Source organism: Apus apus, chromosome 5 (assembly GCF_020740795.1).
Source record: "Apus apus isolate bApuApu2 chromosome 5, bApuApu2.pri.cur, whole genome shotgun sequence".
NCBI classification, from domain to species: domain Eukaryota; kingdom Metazoa; phylum Chordata; class Aves; order Apodiformes; family Apodidae; genus Apus; species Apus apus.
The window spans coordinates 16,128,046-16,152,737 of NC_067286.1; the positions used below are offsets into that span (position 1 = coordinate 16,128,046).

Genomic DNA, 24,692 nt, shown 5'->3' on the forward strand with positions numbered 1-24,692 from the left:
CATAAGCCTGAGTCTGACAGTGACTCACATCAGCTTAATCCTAGCTCCAGAGGCAGGAATAATTTTATCCCCATCTGGAGCAACAACACAGCACTGCAATACAAATGTTTAAAGGCATGAAGCAAAAAGCATCGCATTCATGGGAAACCACCTAGAGGGTCAGCTAAGGACTGCATTCCCTGCAGCCCAAATTTTGCTTGAATACAAGAATGAGACAACCCTGTTCCCTTGGAATACGTGGCAGAAATCTATGCACAATGGAAAGAAACAAGATCTGACAACACATCATAAAAAATCCACTAACAAGGGGATTTGCTTTGTTTCTTTTATTATTGTTTTGAAATATAACTTTTTTGTTTTTCCTCTTTCCAGAAGTAATTATGTCTGACTCCAATAACATTCAGGTAAACAAGTGAAAGAACAACAGATGGGCATGATGGTGTAGCACAGGCACAGCTGCCAGGAGCAGGGCTTGCCTTTCTATGTGGTGCTTCAACTTCACTCTCCCTTGCCCAGCATTCCCTCCCTCTCCATCCTGCCATGGGCCGTGGCTGGCAGCTGCTGAGGGACCTTCCTGCTTCAAACGCAGCCAGAAGTCCAAGACAGGGCAGAGAAAGGCAGACAATTGTGGGATCACAGCACTTGGCCTTCGCTCTTACTCTCTGCCAGGCTTTCCCCTAATGGTGTGGAGGGACAGGCGGTGGCAGCAACAGCAGCATTACCAAACCATGCAGAAAAATCAGAGCAGCCCCAGGCCAGATGGCAGCAGAAGGCATTTTGGGCCATTTTTGGTCACTTTAGGAGAAGCCCCTTGACTGTGTGCAGTACTGCACTGCAGCCCCCCTGAATTTCTGCAGAGTCACCCTAATTTGCAATCCACATTTGCTCCCCCACAGCTGTGCCCCCATTCCCTTGAGGGGGGGCACAATTACATCAGCCACCACTGCTGGTGAGCAACATTTTTGCCTTCCCTCAGCACCATTCTGGATGCATCCCCAGCCTGCCTGCAGACACCCCTCCCAGAGGCTGGAAAAACCCATGCTGTTGAAGCCTGGTTCACAAAGCATCCTGGTGTTAAGGTTAACTGGTTGTAAAACTGCAGCAGTTTATCACACTATGCACACTATGAGAAATGTTTATTAAATTGATTTTTGTTTCATTTCTTAAAAAAGAAAGGCAGAAAGAAGTTAAACACACTGCTTTGTGGCATGCTCCACAGTATGAAAAAATCCCAAGCATTCAGTTGAGCTGTCAGGGGCTCTGTTTGACCTTTCAATGTGGTCTTTGAACTTAGACCTGCACAATTGACTCTCCCATCCCCACCAGCCTTTCTCTCTCACCCACCTGAGATCACAGCCATTTTCTTAGCTGTCACTAGCTCCAGGAGGATGCTTCCCTGGAGGAGGAGTGATTTGTATTCACAGCCACAATTTCATCCTTAAGATTGTTTCTTGGGGGTGCAGAGGGGAGCTGGACGGGGCCCCATGTTGCACACACAAATGTACAGGTGTGCAGGGGAGGGTCTGAGGCAGGGCAGGGGTCCTACCTAGTGGTTTTTTCCCCTTCACCTCAGCCAGCTTTGGGACCCACTGATTGGCAGAAGAGCCTTTTGGATCTTGAGTACTTGCAACAGGCTGAGTTCTCTCAGCCCTTCACAGCTCCCTCTTAGTTTAACTCTGGTCCAGCTTCCTAGGAGGCCAGACTAGAAAAGACCCAAGTAGGTAGTTTATTCTGTGAGTGTTTCTCAGCTACTTAATCGTTGTTAAACATGACAGTTCTTCTCTGTCCCTCTTCTCCCATGGCTGATGACCATTCCACTAACATGGGGACTTTCAGCTAGTAACTGAAGAAAGCATTACCCTCTCCCTGCAAAATTCCTTCTGTCTCCTTCCACAATTTTCCCAGCCCCTGGCTGTTCCCCTACCACAGCACTTTTCACACAGCACCTTTCCTGCAGCAACCACAGGGACAGGAGGTGGCCTACAGAGAGGCCTCTGGAGCTCCCCATCAACAAGGCAGCTCTGAAATGAGCCAGAGAGCAAATTACAGCCCATGCAGGACATAGTCTGAGCAAACATCATGCTCTTCTTCCCAGAGATCTTAGACTCCCCTCTCCAAGTACCACAGTCTCCCAATTGCTCCTGCCTGGGACAAACCAGACCCATAAAGCTTCAATGTCCAAGAACACACCTGAGCTGCACCGAGACCCAGTCCATCTTCAAACAGAGCTCCAGCTACATACAGAGCACCAACTGAATGCTGAACAATATCAAAAATACAGTATAAGAAAACAGAATTGAAATGCTTAATGGCATATTTATACGTATTTATCAACAGTCAACAAAAAAGGAGGCAAGTTACACATCCATTCTGTATGCTAACGATCCTGATGCACATATATGTAAACACACATGCTTGGCTGATGCATATACATATATCCACGTAACAGAGTAGATGACCTGAAGGAGCTATGCTGGGGAGCAGGGAGAGCTACCTACTGCAAAATCCCATCTAATTCACGATGTGCATAACGTGGACATTCAGGGCAGTGTTGCTTTAAGGCTATTTCTAAGGCTGAATCTGCTCTTTTCCAACCCCTCAATTCAAAGTTCTGTTGAAGCACTTCTTCCTCTTACCCAGCACAACTTGAGAGAGATATATATATATTTACCTATATACTTTTCAAAGGCGCTATATACTAAAAGGCAGGAAGAGGAAAGGGGGGAGAGGAAAGGGGAAAAAGCCTCCAAATGGATCAGCTTGCCCCAGTGCAGGAATTTCCTAACCTGTACAGACAAAGGCCATGGCACCCATGTGCACTGGACAAGGTACTAGTGGACAATGATCCTTCCCTCTCTATCTGATCTGAAGCTCTTCATTGCAGCAAAGAGGGAGAGTGAAATACTTTTAGAAACAGAAATATTCCTGAAGTGGGGAAGGTGATCACTAGTTTCAGCTCCTCCCCTTACCTGCTTCAAGGTGGCAAAATGCTGACATAACACTATTTCTAGCAGAAGTGCCCATACGGCTAAGGAAAAGGCTTTGCTTAAAAATATATATCTATAGAACTATACATATAGATCTTTTTAGAGACACTCTGATTTTATTACATAGCTCCTGGGTCACTCTCCCCCTCTATCTACATGGTAACAGAGTGGCATATGACAGAAGCCACATACATCAAATTGGCAGTCAGAGCTTACCAGGTCACAAGAAAGCATTTTGACTGGTGCAATCTAAAATCCTGAATTCCTGTGCTTTGATAAGCTGATCTTCTGCCATTGATGTAAATGGAAGTGGAAGGTTTTAAAAAATAAACTCTTTTTTTTTTTTTTGCAAAACCAGGTTCTGACAATTTCCCAGCAATGTTACAGTGTGTGACAATATGGAAAATTTCATTGAACAAGACACAAAGATGAAATTTTAAACATGTATACATATGGCTGGGAATCTCCAAGCATTGTTCTGCAATACATAAATGCAGGATTACTTAGGTAAAGGTCTTAGTTTTTAAAGTTTTCTTCTTTTTTCCAACATCATTTGTATGCAAGCATTAGCTTAACAATGGAAACTTGTTACAGAACTAGACTGTCAAAAACATGTCTATAAAGAAACTTGGAAGGAGATTAAAAAATGACTTATTTTTGGTTTGTTGTATTTGAAAAACTGGAACTAAAATTCACTCCCAATTGCCGACTCTTTAGTGTAACAAATCAATGGAGATGAGCCAATTTATAAAATCATAGCCCCAAGAGCAAAACCAAAAAAAAACCCTCCAAAAACAACCCCAAAAGACAAAAACATCCCTGCTCTTCAGAGAGTAAACCTATTTAACTTCTGTTAAGGATTGACCTAGCAATGCAAACAGATCAGAGAGGAACAATGCACAAGCATCTCCCCTGAGACATGTCACACTCAGATGATGGGGGCTGTTTCCTCTCTCCCAGGATTCAGGCAGTCAGCCAGGCTTCCCAACAGATAGCACGGAAAAGCCAAGGAGTTGGGGTGATAGTAGGAAAAGATGAGTACAAATGAACAGAAATGCTAAATCCTGATTCAACATCCAATTATGTATATAAAAAAAAAGTTGGTGTTGAAAAAGAGAATAAAAACCAAGGCAAAATTTTCTGCTAATGGGCTGCAGCCTTCTCCTCTGTACATCTTCACCAATGTTATTTCTGAGTTAAGGGGGACAGGGAAGGGGGAGGAAGGACTCAATCTTCTGCTACAGCAGCTTTCCCCATCACACAAAACTGATGTGTAACTAACTCAGCCACAAGGATATGGGAAAGCTTTATTTATTAAAAAAAAAAAAGTACTTAAAAATAAAAATTGTAAGTACTGTATGGTAATATTGGAAGTATTTATATACATGGTTTTCTTTATCTTTTGTTGAAATGTCTCCTGGTCACTTGGTGGCACTTGGGGTCCCCTCTAGCGCCATCCACCCTGCTCCCCCCTTCCCCTCCCCAGCTCTCACGGCTCAGTAGACGGAGCTGTTCCTTATGCCACAGCACAGCACCATGCTCAGGATCATTTCAAAGATCTGTCAGGAGACACAGGGCACCAGTGAGGTACGGACCAGAATGATGCAGGAGCCCCCTGCTAATCCCAAGGTCCCCCACCCCACGTAAACACTCTCATGCCAGAGATAAGGGCAGAGATGCTATGTCTTCGCTGCTGCTTTCAATAGGAGTTGGCCAATTAGAGATAAGATTATGTTATCTCTTCTCTGGCTGGCAGCAGTGGTGGTACATCACAGGCCTCCCAGCTGCCAGACACAGCAAATGCTTCAAGGTTGCTCCAGCATTCCAGGCCAGCCTTCATTCAAGTGCCGGGTTACCAGCCCATGCCACCCACCGCTCACTGGGAGCAAACCCACCATGACAAAGCAAACAAACACCTCCCCGCTGCAGACCCCAGTGACAAAACACAGTGACCTGAGAAATGAGCAGTTTTGGAGGCAGCGAGGAGGCTCAACTGTGCTCTGCCCTTCTGGCTGGGGTAGCAAGTGCTCCTGCTTTACCACACTCACTGGGTGCCTGTCCTGACATGCTTACCGCCCCCAGGCATGATGAGGCCCTCACTCTTGCCACATCCCAGAGCAGCTGGGGTGTAGAGGGCTGGCACTGCATGCTGAGCCACAGGGGCATCCAGAGTAGAGGGATGGATCCAGCCCAGCTGGAACAGGACCAAGGCACCCTGAGGCAGCTTTTTCCCATCCTACAGAAGCAGGCACCACACAGTCACACTTACCATGATCACAGCAACCACAATGGCAGCGATACCGATCAGGTACAGCTTCCCGGAGAACAGCTCATCGATTTTTTTGTGGCAGCTTGAGGACTGAAGCAAAGAAGCACACAGGTCAGAGAACCTGCTTGCCCCTCACCTGCTCCTAGCACCCAGAATGCAGGTCTGCAACCCATTGTTCCCACTTGCATTCCTGGGTCCTGTCTGTAGGACTTCCCACCAGACTTCACCCCTCCATACCTGCCAGCCCCCTCAAGCAGGAACAGTAAAGGAAAAACTGATGGGAACTTCTGACATCCCTCTACACAATCCCCTAATAAATGAAATCTTTACCCGTTATCTAAATCCCAAGAAATCCCCAAATTTCCCTGGCAGATGAGCAAGTGCAACTGTGCCTACCTCGATAAAGCTTTTCAGGATGGAGTCCTTCTCTGGGCAGAGGTCTTTCCTCCACAGGGGAGTGATGGCTCCTATTGCACTATCGGGACCACAGCAGTCCAGCTACATGGAGAGAAGAAAAACCCCACAACCACCAAACAACAAAAACCCAACATTAACAGACAGCAAACACTCATGTAATGCTCTCCCCACCATTAAACATCCTTGAAGCTACCCAAGGCTGAGGACACATCTTGGAGGAAGAAAAAAGGGAGGGGGAATAAACCTCCAAATTTGTATTTTTTCTATCAATGCAGTGCAGCTGCTTCCTACAATAGCCTCAGACAGGTCTGGCATTGGTATTCTGGAGGGGAATAAACACAACTCTCTCCAGAGATTTTTGTTTCTTGCTGAGCAGAGGAAGTAGCTGAATTACTTCCTCAGAGCAACATTTTTTCTTCCATTGTATTTTACTTAAATCACAGGTGCTGAGGTAAATGAAAAGCAACTTAATTAGAGCTTCAGCCAGACTTCTCAGTGCAGTGTGAAGAACAGAATATTGAAGAGGGCACAACTCTTGTTTCTTGACATGTAAGAACAGCAAATGCGACAGGCTAAGACCTGCATGCAGCAGCATCTGCTTCAGACCCTGCTTTTCCCATTAATTTTTCTGACCCCCATTTTTAACTCTCCTTCCTCCCACATACTCATTTCCTCTGGCTGCAAGAGACTCCTACGGAGAAGAGATTTCTATGTAGAACTTGGAAAGCAAGCAGCAAAATCCCAGTGCTGAGAACACATGTGATTCAGTTCATCCCCAAGCACCAAAAAATCCAGCACTGCCTTCATTCCCTGCCTGAGGACTTGTAGTTCAACTTACTGCTTCTACCTCAGCGGGAAGAATCAGGCTATGCATGGTGACAGTTGCTCCTCACCACTTACTCATTGACAAACTGCACACAGAAGCCAACTGTTTGTAATTTGCAGCAGGCAGGATCTATCCATCAGCAGTTGCTTTGTCCAACTGCATGTAGCCTGAGCACTGTGTGCAGCAAGGCTGCAGATGTCTTACCGTTTCGTGAAAGGTCTTCACCACAGTTTTTGCGTTGCTCGTCTCTGAATCTGCCATGAGCGCTTGTTGAAACGCTTGATCGTAGAACTGCTTCACATCTTTGGCTATCTAGGAAAGACAGGGGGAGAAATCCCTTTCAATTAGAGTAGAAGGAGGAAACCTTCAGCAGCTTTCACAGACTTTCACAGAATCGTTCTGGTTGGAAAAGACCTTTACGATTATTGAGTCCAACCAAAATCTAACTCTACCAACCATTAACCAAACTCTACCAAGTCCAGTGCCTAAACGATGTTCCTAAGCACCACGTATTTTAAACATATGTCTTTTAAATACCTCCAGGGACGGCGATTCAACCACCTCCCTGGACAGCCTGTTCCAGCATTTGATAACCCTTTCAGTGAAGAAGTTTCTTCTAATACCTAATCAAAACCTCCTGTGGTGCAACTTGAGCCCATTTCCTCTTGTCCTGTTGCTTGTTACTAGGGAGACCAACCCCCACCAGCTGTGCCTGAAGGGGACAGGTTCCCTCTAATGGCACCTGCAGGTAAATAAGCAGTTTTTAAACAGATTTCAACCCTGTTTATTCACATGGGTGCGTACAAAAGAAAAAACAGCCTGTCTTTCATAGGGCCTCATGTCCTTTTAGCTGTAGCATGGTAAAACCAGGAAATACTAAAAACTTCATCCACCAGCCAGGAGGTTCCAGCCAATGCCATCTAAGTGCTCCATGAGCTCTCTCTAGCAGGCAAACACAACCAAGCCCTGGAGGGTGAAACCACAAGCCCTGAGATAGCATTCAAACCATAAGGATTTGCTGTTGGGCTCAGGAATGCAGAAACTGCTTGTTCTGAACCACCCGACACACGGAGACAAAGCTAGCAAGCAACACATTTTCCACCAAGGCTGCAGAGGCAGGACACGCTGGAGAAAGTCAGGAGGATGTGCAAGCAAGGTCATCTGTAGGAATGGGCACTTTGGCTTACTTCTGGCTTGGAGGGGAGATGGCAGGAATTTGGGAGAGATCGCACACAAAACCTAGTGAAGTGCCTCATTTGGGTGAGGAAGCTTAGGTGCTTTTAGATGAATGTCAGACACTGGCTGGGTTATATGAGAAGTCTCATCCATACTCTAGCCCTGTCACCGGGGCTGGTAAACTGCTGCCACCTTAGGGGTCTGCTCCATAATGCAAAAAACCCCTAATTTTCAGGGAAATTGGCCTTTTGGCTTCTCCACCTCCTCCAATAACTTGGGAAAGATAGATGAAAGGAGGACATGCAAGAGAAGCAAAAGAAACAAATATGAGCAAGTACGAAAGGCAAAATGCTTTCCAGAACATCTGCTCTTGGCAGTGCAGGTTGGATTAGCTCATGAAAAAAGAAACTGCAGCAAGAAGGAATGTGATTTCCATCAACTATCCCAGCATTTCTCCATCACTGCTTAAAAATGTTTGTTTTGGAGGGTGATGTTCTCTATCAAACCATTTGATTCTGGTACATGGAAAAGAAAATAAAAAATAATCCTACTTCTTGCCTCCACATCCTGTATCTAAAGCATCTCCAAGGTGGCAGTTTTTCTTGGAGAGCTCTTCCAGCTTCATGGAAGAGCATCCTGTGCCTGTGTGATAGGAGAGGACTGTCCCCATAAGGTGCTGCAAACCCAGCTGGAACAGCGTCCCCAGAACGAGCAGCTCTCAGTGGCTGGGATCATTCAGTGCTTCCCTCTCAGTCAGTGTTGTTCCCCACATGCCCCTGAACAAGGTAGAGAAGCAAGCTGCCTGCCTTGTGGGAGAGGACTTGCAAACACCCATTCCTCAACAGGGTTGCAAAAGCAGCTGAGACAAATGGACTCTCACCGTTCATTTTAAGCTGCAAAACTAATTTTAGAGGCTGAGGTCATCACTCTTGCATTGGAAAATGCTAAATTACTAAGCCTTATGCTCTGATGGCCAAGCACCTCCTCCTCAGCATGGAAAGCAACACCCATGGGGTCCCTTCTTACTCAGGCTTCACTTTTTTTGCTGTCAGTTCAGCCACACATTCTTCAGGACTCACAGACTAACATCTGCAAGAGGCACAGCCCTCTGCAAAAGTTAATGAGTTTACCAAAGTTCCTAGGAAACAGCACCCTGTCTGCACAATCATTTTAGCCACAGAAGAGTTTGTTCTGGTGAAGTCATGCCCTCACTGGTGAGAGTGTTCCCACTCACAGGCAAGCTGGTCATCTGTGGCCTACATGCATGTATGTGAAAGCTGAATAGGCCACCACCTACTTACACAGCTGGCTTACATCTCTTAGTAAAGTAAACACATTTCCTACTCTGCCGGAGTCTAACCTCAGCTTTGAGCAGAAGCAGTCCCCCTCTCTCCTCCAAACCCTTGACAGCTGAGTGATCAACACCCAGCCTGCTGTGCTTGCTGCAGCATGGCCATAGTTCCCATAGAATGACAGTTTTGCCCTTTGAGACCAAGCTCTACATGTGTACGAGCACATGTTGCCATAGCGAAGGGAAGGTGAGCAGAAGGGAAAGACAAGTCCCACCCTTGATCTGACACCCTCCTGCCAGAGGAACTCACCCAGGCAGTCCCTTCTACCCCTTGTCCATGCACAGTGTGTTGAGCAGCAGCCAGCTCAGTGCTGGCAGGCAAATGGCCCAAGGTGGGTTATATGATACTGGCAAACAGTAGGAAGCATCAAGCAATCTTGTGAATGCAGGCTCTCCCATATGGGATTTCCCTCCCTCCAGAGACCATGGGGCTGGGTTCACTCTTTGCGCTGTGATACCTAGCATGTGCAGATGGCTTCCCTTCACAACTCCATAATCAACTCACCCTGTGATTGACAGCAGCAAGGAGGAGACCCAAGAGAGACAGGGCTATTTTTATTCTAGACATCACACTACATACCGTAAGGGGGCAGTTCCTACCATCATGGGTTCCCACTTAAGAGTTCATCAGCCCAGCCAAGATGAGTTGGGTGACCTGCCTGGATCACACTGCTAACCCAAGCCCCTGTGACTCAGTCTGGGAGCAGCTTGTGAGCAAAACAAGCTGTACCGCAGCCTCCCAGCCCTACAAACCCAGGTTTAGGAGTCATCTTACTTGGTCTTTGTTGACAAATCCCCAAATTCCAGCCGCAACTTCGCAGGCAAACAGGATCACCAGGCAAGTGAAGAACTGCAAAGAGACAGATCAAGACAGATGCTTAATGTATCTGGCTACAGGCAAAGGCAGCCATTAAGGGGGTAGGCGTGTGAAGAGGCACTTCTACAGAGAGAAGAGATCAGAGCAAAGTGTCATTTGACTTCAAACCATTTTATCTCTCATACACGTGCTTAGCCCAAACACATTTTCCTATAATACATCTGATGTCACCCCACATCCAGACTTCCCACTGGGATGGCTGAGTGGGGATCAGTAGAGCCTCTCCCACACAGAGACTGGCAGAGATGAGGGTGCTCTGTACACCACCAGATACATGCACCTGCAGGCCCATCCAGACAAGCTTCTTGCTCTGCCACAGATTCTCCAACAATGGGAGTTGCCAGTTCAGGGTTAAAAGCACATTTCAGCTGCTGAGGAGCTGCGGGGTGTCAGGGTGTGATTTATGGCTGGCTCTCTTGGCATCCACAGCCCTGCAAGGCTACTGCAGTTTTTTGCATAAATACTAACACTGATGTTTTCTCACAGTCCCACCCTATTTGTGCCATTCCAGCACTTCTCCCTGCCACTGCCCCCAAAGCCTCCCCCCACCTTTTTGTTCAGATCCAAGGAACATACTGTGATGGTTGGTTTGTTAGACTGGGAAGTCATAAAGCTCATAAATCAGAGTCAAGTGGGAAGGCACTGGCACGCATGCTCCACACACAGCCAACGTTACCCCCGCAACATCACCACCCTCAGTGACTTCTTCCTGGGAAAAGCCCCAAACTGGAAGAGTTACCATGGAAGTAAAGAAGCAAACGGGGTGAATGCAGTCAGAGGAAGACAAAATCACAGTATGGGGTGGGATAACAGGCTCTGGCTCTTGGACAGTCTCTGTTCCAGAAACATTTAAGACATCTTCTTCAACAATAGAGGAAACCAGAGTTTCCAGAATGATGCTATGACCTGGCTCTCACATGCAAGAGCAAAGGGTTATCAGCAAAATTGAAACAGGACTACTGACCTGACAGCAGGAAAGGACTTCCAACATCCTTGTCCAGACCCTGAACAACCAACTCCTATTTAAACATCTTCCTACCCGTGATTCTCCAGGAATATCTTCAGGGGACTGGGTGCCACATACCCCCAAGGACTCAAACCACCCCAAATCACGGGCACGATGTCACTGTAATTCTTTGGTTAAGCACTAGGGCTCACTCTTGCAGTGGTTACCCTCCAGTGAAGGATGGCTCATTTATCCCAGACTTGGAGGTGCAACTTCCTGCAGACTCAGTTCTTTGAGCTGGCTGCACAACACCAGAGATGCAGCTTGACACTATGAGAATATGGCACTGCTCCTGTCCAGGCAGTCAGATCTGCCCCAGCCCCTTCCCGGGAAGCAGAGCCCACTCCATGCCAAGCAGTTCCCTCCTCCCTTCTGAGGGTCTTGCTGCTCAGCTTCCAAGCCACCTTTGGCACAGGATGTTGACGGTGTAGATCTGCCTGCTACTTTCCCCTTTAGCAGTAAGCCCATAGTCACTACATGAGCTGGCTGCAGGGGAGGGGAGAGCAGCTGCTTTCCTCCAACACCCTAAGGATGCTGCCTGGAAGTGTCCTTGGAGCACAGTGGGAGCCTCGGTCAATGGAAACCATCATCACAAGATGTCTCCAGCCTTCTCTTGGCAAGCCAAGGTGCGAGCAAACGTGGGCAGCATGCAGCAGCTAGAGCTGCTAATTTCAGCCAAAGCAGCCGGTTTCCCTGTTGGGCCTCAGGTACCTTGTACCATCTGCCCTTCTAATCCTCTTTTCAACTTCAAGAGGGAGCGAGGGGTAATTCAGGTTCTGTAATCACTTGTGTTAACAAAAAAATAATAATGCAAAGCTGCCAGACCTCACTAGAACAACCTCAACAACCCCTGTCGGATTTGTAAGCGGGCTCCTCCTATTCCCGGCAGCAGTGATAATGCCTGCAAACTCCTCCAGCAGCTCTCATCCCCAAACATTCAGAAGTGCTTCATTAAAGCTGGTGAGAGACTCTCTCTTCTTACTGGGAAACAGAAGCAACTAGAGGTGAAGCCATCTGTGAGAGCAAGGGAAAGCAGCTCCACTTCCCTCTATCCTAGTTGAATCAATACCTCTGGGCCATTACACCACCACCAAGAACCTTCCAGCCCAACAAAGCCAAGTGCTGGTAAGTCCTTACAATTACTACTTTTTTTAGTTATTTTTAATTTTTTAAATGTTTTATGCATCCAATTACTTTTCTTTTTCTTTTACATTGAATTTAAAGCTGAACCACATGTAAGAACTTGCTTTAAATAAATGGGTCTCCCTCAACCCCAAGGCAAATGCTTTTGGTGTGGCTACAGTTTATACAATTAAAGTCATCCTGTGCCAGGAATCCCACGCTGCTGCCTCAGAACAAGGACTCCTGTAGCACTTCAGTAATAGATTTTCCAGGATGTACCTAGATGTTCTCACTAAGATACTGTGGGAATTCTTTGCTGTTTCCTTGTCCAAACAGATAAGAATAGTAGATGAACCCTTAAAAGAACTGGAATTACCACAGGCAGCCTTGCAACGGACTGAAAGGGGAAGCCTTGGGGGACATCAGGTAAGCCAAAGAGTTTACTAGGTGCTTGATAAGACAGCCAGACAACAGCAGTGAAAAAAGCACGGGGGAGTGCCACATATAACAAGAGAAAATGCATCTCCAACAATCCTGCTGTTTGCATCTCTTCTGCTTTGCTGCTGGCTTCTGCCTCTGTCCTGCAGCCAGGCAAGAGCAGCAGTTTGCACCATGCCTGCCTGCTCAGCCAGAGCTCCAGCAGGCTGGGCAGAGATGCCCTCTACCAAACAGTGCTGTCTTGCTCCTTGCAGAGGTCAGCTAGTTCCCACCTACGTGCTCACACGTCCTCCCAGCCCTGTTTATGGCAGAAGACTCCAGGAAGGGAGGCATGACTGTGCACTGCTCAGCAGACACATGGCAGGGACATCATGGTGCCAAGAAACATCCAAAGCTTTGTGCCTCTTACCGTTCCCAGAAGGCACTGAGACTCCTGAATAGCACCATAGCATCCCAGGAACCCCACGAACATCATGACAGCTCCAACCGCGATCAGGATGTAGATTCCTGCAAGGGAGAGCAAGAGGCAAACATGTTACTGCAGAGCTTTGTACAGCAGCATCCCAGTGCCTGGCCAGACATGCTGGCTCCCTGGGTTATCTAATTGGGGAGGTGTGCAGAATTAGGGCCTAGGAGATGTAAGCAGAGGTGGTAGCAGACTGAATAGAACAACGCAATATACTTGAGTCAGATATCAAAGTGTTTGAAACTGCTAACAGGGAAACTCAGAAACCCCACTGCCCAAACCAGAGGAAATGCAGAGAGCTCAAGCAATAGCAGGCAGAGGATGCAACAGGCAAGACAAAGGCTTTAAAGCATCCTTAAAGCTGCATGGGAGTTCCCATGGCATATATACTGCTTTATATATTTATGCCGGAGAGATGAAAATTATTAGTTTGCATATATTTTTAACTAAACAATAAGGTATATGGTTTGTTTATATTAAATATCATACAAATATTTATCTGGCTAACATTTTAGACAGATGAGCCACGAAACTCAGAGAAAAGCACTACTTAAGCATCTAATTTAATATATTCCTGCTTTTATTAGTTATAGGTTCAGAGGCAGACCCTATTTACTTCAACTTGCTAAATTTGCACAGTCAACTAGTTCAAAGCTTGAAAACTAGGAAATGGGCTCCCCCAGAAGACAGGGGAATGATAGTTTATTCATCCAGGAAATAAGACTTAAGGCTCAGGTCTGTTGCCACTCGTAATCACTCATGATCAGTGAGACCACAGTGACCCCTCAGCCAAATGTTACCAGCTCAGTTAAATTTATTTCCTTTTCCAAAAACACACCCTTCTCCTGATGTATCCTGTGTATTTAGTGAATTTTGGTTAACTAATATACTCAAGTATTGTGGTTCGATTACTTTGTAAGTGAATCCTACTTTCCAACCAAAAGCCATTTGACACATACAACATATAATCAAAGAAATAATTACAAATGAGGCAAGACTGAAGTCACCATTTTTAACTGACAGTGAAGAAACAAAATAGTATCAGGATTAAGATAAACATTCATGGGGCATCCCAGAACAGACAGCTATACATCTTGCCAGTGCCTGGGAGACACATCCTCCCTTCCATTAAATATTTTCTTTTGTTAAGCATCAAAATGTTTTTATAATTATTAGTCTGTCAGCTTCCCTTTAGGAACATCACTAAAGCATAAACAGAGCTCAAGATCAAAACTGTGTGTGTCCATCATGTTTAAGGTTTTTCTACTCTTTGTAGCTTGTTGAACAATCCGATAATTAAAGTGCAAAGTCTAAAGGGTATGTACTGAGAGCAGAGTTAAACCTTCTCTAAAAAACCCAGATACACACAAACAGTCTCAATTTCTTTAAAAACCCTACTGAGACCTCAAACTTGGGAAAGGGCCAACTTTGGGTCTCACTTCTTCCCTCTTTAGAACAAACCAGAAGTCCCCAGCACAGAAACAAGGCAAGGGCCAACTCGGAGAGGTGGGGACAGACACACAGAGGCAGCAGCCCAGCTCTGGGACCCTCCCCCCGGCATTCCCACCACCGAGCACCACGCTCCCACAACCCTCCTGCTATATTTAGGTGCTGTACGACAAGGAAGGCAGCTGCAGGGGAAGCGACGGCAGGACAGGGCATGCTGACCCTGCAGGAAGCCCCTCTTCACAAAACCTGACAGGTTCTGTGGCCCTGACACCCACATCCTTGTGGCAACACTGCCAGTGGAAGGAGGAAAAAAGCCCAAGTTGCACCTCCTGATGCTGAAGGGGCTTCAGCAGCACCTACAGCTGTAAAAACCCAACAGGCAACTGGGCTGTTAAAGAATCACAGAACTGCCAGAGTTGGAAGGGAACCTCTAGAGATCATCTAATCCAACTGCCCCTGCTAACACAGGATCACCTAGAGCACATTAATCAGGACCGCATCCAGGCAGGCCTTGGAATATCTCTGGGGAAGGAGACTCCACAACCTCCCCTGGGCAGACTGCTCCAGTGCTCTGTCAGCCTCATAGTAAAGAAGTTTTTCCTCATATTTAAATGGAACTTCCTATGTTCCAGCTTGTAATCATTGCCCCTTGTCCTGTCACTGGGAACTACTGAAAAGAGTCTGGCTCCATTCTTCTTGCACCCACCCTTTAGATACTTACAGGCATTGATAAGGTCTCCTCTCAGCCTTCTCTTCTCCAGAGTCCCAGCTCTCTCAACCTTTTCTCATAAGAGAGATGCTCCAATCCCCCAATCATCTTCATTGTCCTCCACTGGACTCTCTCTCGTAGTTCCCTGTCTCTCCTGAACTGGGGAGCCCAGAACTGGATGCAGTATTCCAGCTGTGGCCTCACCAGGGCAGAGTAGAGGGGGAGAATGACCTTTCTCGACCTACTGGCCACACTCTTCCTTATGCACCCCAGGATTCCACTGGCCTTCTTGGCAGCAAGGGCACATTGCTGGCTCATGGATAATTTACTATCTACCAGGAGTCCGAGACCCTTCTTCTCAGAACAGCTTTGAAGCAGGCCCACCCCTAACCTATATTGGTGCATGGGGTTCTTCCTCCCCAGGTGCAGGCCCCCACACTTGTTGAACCTCATTAAGTTCTTCTCTTCCCAGATCTCCAGCCTGTCCAGGTCACAATGAATGGCAGCACAGGCCTCTGGTGTGTCAGCCACCCCTCCCAGTTTGGTATCATCAGCCAACATGCTGAGGATACACTCTGTCCCCTCATCCAGGTCATTGATGAATATGTTGAACAAGACCAGACCAAGTACTGACCCGGGGGGACATTGCTGGTTACAGGCCTCCAACTCGACCCTTCTCCACTGATCACAACCCTCTGTCATAGAGCCAGCTCTCAATCCACCTCACTGTTCACTCATCTAGCCCACACTTTCTGAGCTCCCTAAGAGGGGACATCATACTTCCTTCTTTGAAGGTGGGAAGAGAGGGGAAAAACATGCAGAAAAAATCCCCCAGGAGAATTTCTTGGGAATGACAGGCCAGCAGTTAAAAATTTTGTGACCTTCCCTGGAGTAGAATTACCTGATTGAGATTATGTGGGTTGGAGGGACCAGTAGTGGCTGCTAGGCAGAGAGCCAGGGTGGCCAGCAGCAAGCTGTTGTGTGAGCAGGGAAGAGGGGCCCCAAAGGGGCTAGAGGTGATGGGAAGGCATGAACGCATCCTGTAAAATAAAGGCTGTCTGCTGGACACCTGCCAAGCTCCAGAGAGACTGATGGAGAGTTTTGGATGCTACACAACTGCTGTTTCAAGATACCAGCAGTGGTCTCTCAATAAGCAGGTCTGCTTATTGTCACCAGAATCTACTAATGCTCAAGAATAGCCCTCATTGTTCCAGCTTGTACCAGCTGCTGGCTGAGGTTTTCAACCCAAACCACATCCGATTTTTACATCTCACAGAGTCTTCATCACAGGTTCCTCTGGGAAAATCAACTTTGCTCATCCCTGAGGGCAGCAGCTTCTGACTTCTCTTTCCATTAGGTCAGCAGAGAGAAGACAAAGCTGGGCTGAGGGCAAGTCACTTCAACACCTGAGAAGTTAACCATTCATGCCAACCACCCCAGTGATGGGTCACAAGTAGATGCAGTGCATCTAGAGACCAAGGGACTGGATGTTGCAAGGGACCCCAATGATCAGGTCACTCCCATGGATTGACAGAAGACTTGATTATCAGTTTCTTCAAAATAAACACAGAAGGCAACTTCTAGCCTGAACAAATATAGCCAGGAGATCACAGAATCACAGGTCAGCCTAGGCTGGAAGGGACCTCAAAAGACCATTTGATCCAAACTTTTGTGAGAAAGGGAACCTAGATGAGACTAGATATCTAATACCTTGTCCAATTGTATTCTGCAAACCTCTAGTGATTTGGATTCTACCACGGTCCTGGGAAGGTTGTTCCAATTATTGACTATTCTCACTGTAAAAAACCTCTTTCTTATGTTGAGATCATCAGGAAAACATAAGAGCCACTGGTGGCTAGGAGAGCTTTGCCCAGAAAACTAGGAGCTAAAAGCCCAGCAAGAACCTCAACTGATGTGGGGAGAACTAAGAGGGAACAGAGACATTTGCCATTTTATAGCAGTCTTCCAGATGCCTCTCTCTGTACGTACTTCTTGCTGGGATTTGTGCAGCTTCAAAAACCAAAACTAAACCTCGCCTGCTGAACTTCCACTCCAGCCAGGCTGTGAAGACCTTGGGCAGACAAGTGAGGTCCTGGCTTCCTGCTTCACCAACTCCTTGCTAGAGGCAGTGCTACTGTCAAACAAGCAAAGAGCAAGAAGGAGGGAAGGAAGATGTGCACCACGTGCAGTTTCCTGACTGGAGCTCAGTGGATGCAACTGGTGGGGTGGAAGCAGCAGGAACATGCAGCCAGGCAGGGGAGAGGGCAGATACGACTGGCCTGCACGTTGAAAACCACAGAGTACCCTGGAAGGCTTTTGGGATAAAGGCCAGCTTCATTCCCAGGCACAAGCAAGTGGCTGTTATGGAGCTGTCTTGTTACTGAGGGCCAAAGCTCTACAGCCTCCTGGGAAGCAATGGAGCAGGACTCTGCTCTGGAGTTTATTTAAAAACAAGTATGAAATATTTAATGCAACAATAGCATCTTGTACAATGAATGCTAGTGGTGTTTCTCCATGGAAATACCATGCTGAAGGCTGCAAAAGTAAATAGAGACAACCAAAGCACCCAATCACATGCTCTGGAAGATGTTTGTTTTACCACACCCATCCTTCCCTTCAAGGGATGGTGCCAGTGGGGAGTGTCTGCCTCCAGACTGGGTGCCAGACAGCTGGGGGGCTCCAGCAATCACAGCCCAGGCGGGAACAACCAAGCCCATTTCCCAGAAAGCAGCCTGATACATCTCAGCTTTCATTCCTGGCAGACAGTGGGGATGATGGCCAGCATGGTTTTGGGCTTCCCATCTGTGGACATGGCACCTGTCATCCCCATCCTGAATGGCACATTATCTGCCTTAAAGCCAGAGAAGACTTCTCTCCAGCCCAAACCTCCTCACTAAGTATCAGAGATGGGATTAACTCCTGCTAGCCTGTCCTGGGTGGGAAACTCGTAACCGAAGCAGTATCTGCCCTTTCAGAGCTCCACCCAAACAGGCACCATTCTGCACAAGCAAGGCTCCATCTGCCTTTCACATACCACTTCTAAGCTCATTTGTACCACAGCCTTCTCAGGGGTTTTAAAACAAGCAATGCTGTTTGCCATAAAGAAAAAATAAAACTGAAGAGGCATAACATGCAAACCCCAGTGCCTATAGCCATGCTGCTCCATCCAACAGCAGCAGTCCGAGCTGCAGCAACAGGTACAGTAAGCAAACAATTTCCAGGCACCATTTCATGGTACCAACATGCCTTCACATCCTTGAGCAACATCACCATGTGATTTCTAACCCTATGGCACAGTTCTCAGATGAGGCAGCAGAAAATACAATGCCTGCAGCTGCCACATGTAACCAGCCACCCAGGAAAGCAAGCCCTGAGCTGCAGGACCTGTATGTTGGGGTTGGGGAAGTCACAGGAGGACTCACAGAAACAGGTGCTGTAAATATTGCCTGGAGTCCTCTATATTCCTTTTGAGAGAGAGCCTTAAAACAGACAGCTTTAGGAAAGAGAGCCAAATAGTACTAGTTTCATCTCCTTGTTCCATAGAGATTCAGGGTCCTGTCTGAAACCAAGAAGGAGCACAGCAACTGTGACAGGGTCTCTTTGCCCAAGAGCATCAGAATGAAATGCATCAGAAAAAGCAGCAGGAATGGACCAAACATCATTTCTCCTTCCCTAATACACCCAGGGTGCATGCTGCTTTGGGCTGCAGGAACCTCTTCAGTTTTAGTCACATGGAAAGCCCCTGAATATCAGACTCAGGGGTTCAATAGTCATTGAGCACTTCTCTCTGGATGGTGCTAAGTGGGAAAGAAACAAGTAAGCGGCCAAGAGGCCAGATTAGCTCCCACCTCACCCAGATGATACCTTCATGGAGTGTCCTTTGCCTCCAAGCCAGGTAGGAAGTGTGATACTCAATTCTGGGAGCAGGGAGGGGAGAGAAATAAAACACTATTTAAAGTCAGTTCTTGCTCTGGAATTAAAGCAGCATAGCTGGTGCCTGCAGAGTTGTAAAACCCACATCCTGACCTTGCTGACAATTAAAAATAAATAAATAAATAGAGTTGAAAAAAAAAGGAAACCATGAAAAACAAATAAAAGGAGGAACAAGCACAGGAAAGTCTCTGTAAAACAGGAGGCCAGCCCTCCTCCTGTGCCCCACTATCCCCACAGGAGAGGCTGTCCAGCTCCAGGCATGGGCATTCCCAGGCAGTGCCCTACCCTCTTCCTCCACTTTGCTCCTCTCCCTGCAGCTTTAATTCATTAAGCTAATGGAAGCCAGTCTCTTCCTGCAGGTCACCACGGCAATGTTTCCAAAAGACAAGACACCCCCAAACCCTCCCAGTACCACACCACACTTCTCAGGACAACTGGGCAGCTCTCCAAGCCATGCCTGCTCTCCCCATGGGATGGGCTTTAAAAAGGGGCTGAGAGCAGAGGAAGGAGAGATTTTAGTGTTTACTCTCCCAACAGACTCCCAGGGGTGAACTCTGCATATCCAAGAGTTTTGCAAGCCTCTATGGGAGGGAAGGCTCGGTGCCAACTCTGCCACAGCTCCTGGCCTGGAGGTGCTGAACATCTTGGGGCTCACTACCACCACTGCTGCAGGGAAGGGCAGCACCATCAGACAGGGGTGAGAAGGAGGCTCCTTCCAACCCCACAACACCAATCCTAGAAGAACACACTCATCATAGCCAAAAAGAACTGACCATGACATACTTCCCTGTGAGCTGGGGACAAGATACAGGCAGGGATTAGAAGTTCCTCCAGGATGGTGTAGGAGTGGGAAGGGGGAGGCTGCACCAGCCAGCTGATGAAGGAAAGTCTCCTGGACATTTTTGTTTGGCTGCCTGGTGGAATTGGCCCAGCAGAGCCAACTGCTTTCTTGGAAGTGGGGAGAGAGGCAGGGTGGAGATGGAAGGAGGGGAAGGAAAAAAAAAACAACAAAAAACAAAAAACGAAGAGGGCTTGGTGGAAGATAACTGGGAAGCCCCTCTGTTCTTCTCCACCCCCTTTCCAAAGAAAAACATTGCTGCTCTGTGGCTGCTAATGACTTCCAGATGGAGCAACTGTGTTGCAAAGCATGGAGCGCTCTCCTGGTGCTATGTGGCTCACAGGGGGAGATGAAAGGCTGCACATGCTGCCCTTGTATGCAAGACCAAGGCAATAAGGAAGAAAAGGACACACCTCTGCCAGAAAACAGATGAAGAAAACCGAAAACAACATTCTTGAACCTACCCAAACAGACTCCACAGAGATGTCCCAGTCAGATCTCTTCTCTTCTGCCTACCCAGGAAATGCTGGAAGGAGACTTGAATTTCATAATGTCAGCGTACCCGTGACAGCTGGGAGCAAACCTACTGCACATCCAGCACTGAGGTGGAGGGATGATGGTGATGCAGCACAAGAGACCTGGGCTGGAACCTGCTGGCCCATCCTCTGCTGTCCCAGCCTACAACACTTTGGGATATCACTATGTGTCCTGGGGTTTCACTCACTGACAGAGCCCAAATGCCACTGGTAGATTTCTTGTGTACTTTGCATACCTAAAAACATGGAGGTTTTCAAAGGAAAACTTTCAAAACTATGCGTTTAAACAGCTCTGAAAAGTGAGAAGCCACCTATGGCACAGGTCCATGGGGGCACAGCCAACAGGAAGGGACAAAGGAGGAGAATAACTATAGTATTTGTAGTCAGAAAGATCTGAACCTGATGGCACCAATTCATGGCCTTAAGTCATAACTAATTATAGTCTGCAGAGTAAATAAGTCACAGGAGTTGGTCACAATGATGGTAGACTGAATTACAATTAAATACAAGTTGTTTATTTAATAGAAATTGAATTATGCAATAAGAACACAAAAAAAGGATTGTTTGTATTGTCAGCTACATGGTGTAAGCTACTTAAAAGTACTAACAAAGTGTTTTGCTTCCAAACTCTTATTTTAAAAATAATTCCACTATTATTGAAGGAGTTGATCTGACAGTGATCAGAGGAAAACTGAGAACCAGTAAATCTTAGCCTTTTTTCCTTTAAGAGACGAAATAAATGAATTATTCTTAACTGTAAGTAAGTTTATTTCCGAGAGAAAAATGCATGTACTTCTACCTAAAAAAAAAAAAATCCACATATATATATATATAATTTAAAATAATGTATATGCTCATTGTGATTTAAGCCAAATTCAAGGCTTGGTTTCTACTCACAAGCATGGAAACCTGAACACAGATATACAGAAGTTGGCACCACCTTTAAAAGACATCTAAAATTTCTAGAGGGATAGGAACAAGGATGGGAGTGTGAAGAGAAACCAAGAACTCCCCACTGCACATGGCAGGTCTGCACTCATAGCACTACTGGCTTCCAGTGCCTTTTACAACACAGCTGAAACCCTGGACATCACTGCTTTTTTGCCCAAGGCTGTCCTGAAAGGCTAATTAAGAAAAAGCTGCTGTTATGGATAGAAGGCACAGTTGATGACTGCTTAGCCAACACAAGTCTGTTTGGATGACGTGTCGGGATGCTCTGCACTGCCAGTTACATCTGGGATCCATGACAAGAGCAGCCAAAGCATCCTCACGTGCCATAGGGAGGCCTGAGGAAGCCCTGGGGAAGCTCAGGCAGGCGCCCCAATCCCTACACACGTTCACATGGCAGTCCCTCCTCTGCAACGGCCAGAACCCCCTGAGGCCAGCAAAGTACTCAGGACAGTACTTCCAAAAAAACAAGGACACTCGTAAAGGTTTGTCAGTGATGGAGGTCATGCTGACTTCAAGGACAATGTGCAAATGCAACTGCAGTTCAATTCAGACATATGCTAGTTTGCAAGAAAGACTTCAAAGCATCCCTGTGCTTTGTAGACTGCTTCTTCCAGCCCAATCTGCATGAAAAGCAGCAGGAACTCATTCCCATTATCATCCTGGGTTGTATTTGTATGGAGCAGGATGGCAAAGAGAGTGTGGAAACCACCCTGTTAGTGAGCCTGAGCCCCTGTTAGGCAGCCTCCCCTCAGCGCTACCACAGCACACCACTTTGCAGGCACACTCACTTCCTTAAAATTAGCCAGAAGCCGTTGCTGTCGCCAGCTGCCCCTCCTTTTCTCTCACAGCCTTTGCTGCCTGACCTGCTTGGGAGATGGATGCACAATCATCAGCCTGGTTGCTAGCGGAAAAAAACCCAAAAATAAAAACCCCAACCTGTTGGCTTTCTGTCAGGGCAACAATACCCAACAGGATGGCAGGAACAGCAGCAGTGGCAGCAACCTCGGTGGCCAAGTTTAACCCACGACTGCATGCCTGCCTGAAATCTTAGACCCCTCCCAAAGAGTGCTTGTGCTGTTGTGCTATGGGGAGGAGACACTGGCCAGCAGAGGATTTTACTAACAAAACACAAAAAAACAACAAAACAGAAGCAAAATCAACCCCCTCCTCACATGGAAAACCACACCCCAGCTCTGGATGCCTCTGCACTCTTCCTCACGCTGGCCCCACTCCCAGGCCCAAACTAATTAGAGCACTGGGTCGTTTTGCCCTGTCACTGGCTGTGGGCAGCTGGAGGCAGTTTTTCCTATTTTGGATCTGGCAGGCAACAGCAGAGCCCAGGACATCGGCTGCTGCTGTGCTCTGCTTCAGCACACAGGCCGACCAGCAAGGGGGGAAATAAAAAAAACAAGGGGTGGGGATTTAAGGCAAAGAAGAGCTGAGGCTTTTGCCACCACCTGCTGAAAGCATTTAACTCCCAGCAGCCACCTCTGGGCATCACATAACCATATCCCTGAAGGATGGGGACCCTGGCTTTCCCCCGACACGTTATCTTCACTGTCATCCTGCCGAGACAGAGCAAACGCAGTACATACAGTGTCACTTGGCTCTTCAAGATCCCCAGGGACTTCTAAAATTAATGACACCCCAGCAGCAAGTTATTGTGGAGAGATCAGACCAGACCAGTTTGTACTGGTATTAGCAGAATGGACCAACTCATCCTTCTCCTCAAAAAAAAAGGTACTTTATGTGAAGGGTGCATAAGTATCTAAGAAATGGTTAAGCAGTTGTTAGCATCCAAACAATCAATGCCTCTTGCTATCCTGAAGGATATTTTCTGAATTGCTATTAACACATTGCCTGGCTTCCAGACATGCAGGGCACTTCAGACACAGTGCTTGACAAGGGTGAGAAGCATGAAGGATTTTAATCTTTCAACTACAAATAAAGCAAATAAATGCATATTAGGCCATAAGCCTAGCTCAGATGAAGAGCAAGCATTTTCCTTTACAGTCCCCAAAGTATGAAACTACAGTGGTCCAGCTACCCCCATCCCTGGTACTGCGTGGTCTTTACAGGGCAAACGTGGTTAACCTGCCATTTGGTGGAGTGTTGGGTCCTCAGCCAAAATGGAAGTGTCAAAAGCCAAGACTGTAACAAGTGGTTAGAGAATCAGATGGTTTGCAAGCCATGCTGAGGAAAAGCCCATGAAAAAGAGCTTGTTTAATACCCTCCCAAGCCAGCCCACAAGATTACTTGTTGGATGCAGTGCCAAATGGCTTGTGGGAAACCCCAGCCTCAGGAGCTCTCTCCTCATGGGCTGGATGGGTGAGCAGGGGAACAGCTGCCTGTGCCCATGGGGGCTAGAAGAGCAGCTACCTGTGGCCATCAAGCTGCAGCAGAAGCTCAGAGCAATAACTGTCCCTCTTCTCCTGCTCCCTTACATGGCTGCACCTTTTCCTCCCCAAATAGCTCTCCCCTTGCCTGAAGCAAACTCTGCAGCATGGCCAGGGGGAAGCCTGATCTGCAAACGGGAACTGCAACCAAGAGACCTGAACTTGCCATGGTGCAAACCTGCCTTATTTCTGAGGGCAGATTAAGCCTTGCAGCAGGCTGAAGGCAGATAAGCATCACACCTGGCACCCCAGTAGCTGGCTGCTCCCCACATCCTCCCACTCCCGCTTACCCATTGCCATCAAATCCCATACACCAACCGGTTGCATTCATTATTTTTCCTCTCCTGTAACACACAGACATCTGGGAAAAAAGCCTTTAATAAAACAGCTCCAACTCTGGGGCAGGAAAAAGGACATAGAAAGAACAGAGACACCGAAGGGCTGCTTTCCCACTGCCTCTCCTCACCAAGTACAAACCCCACAGTCCAAGTTTTTCTCCTCCAACAGTTTTTATTGCTTCCCTCTGTCCTGCAGCACCATGTCAAAGCCTGGCTGGCCTTTAAAAGCCTCCTGACAGATCCTGGGACCAGTGCCCCATGCCAGACACCAAAAAGTGATTTGCAAGAGGAAAGTAAAACCCTCCAACTCTGGAGGCCAACCCCAGAAAAGTTCCCATTCCCAAAGCAGGAACATCGTGTGCATATGTATGTTGGATGCCAGAGGAGAAAAAGGAGGGAGTAACAGTTGGCAAGGGGAAGGGGGAGAAAGAAAAAGGGAAAAGGCAAAAGAAATCCCAGCTTTCAGACTCCAGAGGGCTGGCTAGGAGAGGCAGCAGCTGAAATAAATGCTCTGCTATTATTACTGCATGGAAATTACAGCTGCCAAAAGGAATCCAGGCCGATCTGTTACTGAATATAACTTTAAAAAGACAGCCAGCCTCAAATC

The 24,692-nt window shown here is 47.2% G+C and overlaps 1 protein-coding gene across 1 annotated transcript in view; it reads right to left on the bottom strand.

The window, feature by feature from the left end:
• Positions 1-311: 311 nt before the first annotated feature.
• CD81 (CD81 molecule) overlaps positions 312-24,692 on the bottom strand; it is a 37,619-nt gene continuing 13,238 nt past the window's right edge. Inside the window, exons 3-8 of the mRNA XM_051621308.1 lie at positions 12,879-12,976; positions 9,802-9,876; positions 6,704-6,811; positions 5,653-5,754; positions 5,257-5,346; positions 312-4,546 (exon numbers count right to left, since the gene is read on the bottom strand). Of these exons, the coding sequence (XP_051477268.1) occupies positions 4,484-4,546; positions 5,257-5,346; positions 5,653-5,754; positions 6,704-6,811; positions 9,802-9,876; positions 12,879-12,976 (536 nt within the window). The 3' untranslated portion in view covers positions 312-4,483. The remainder of the gene's footprint in view (positions 4,547-5,256; positions 5,347-5,652; positions 5,755-6,703; positions 6,812-9,801; positions 9,877-12,878; positions 12,977-24,692) is intronic.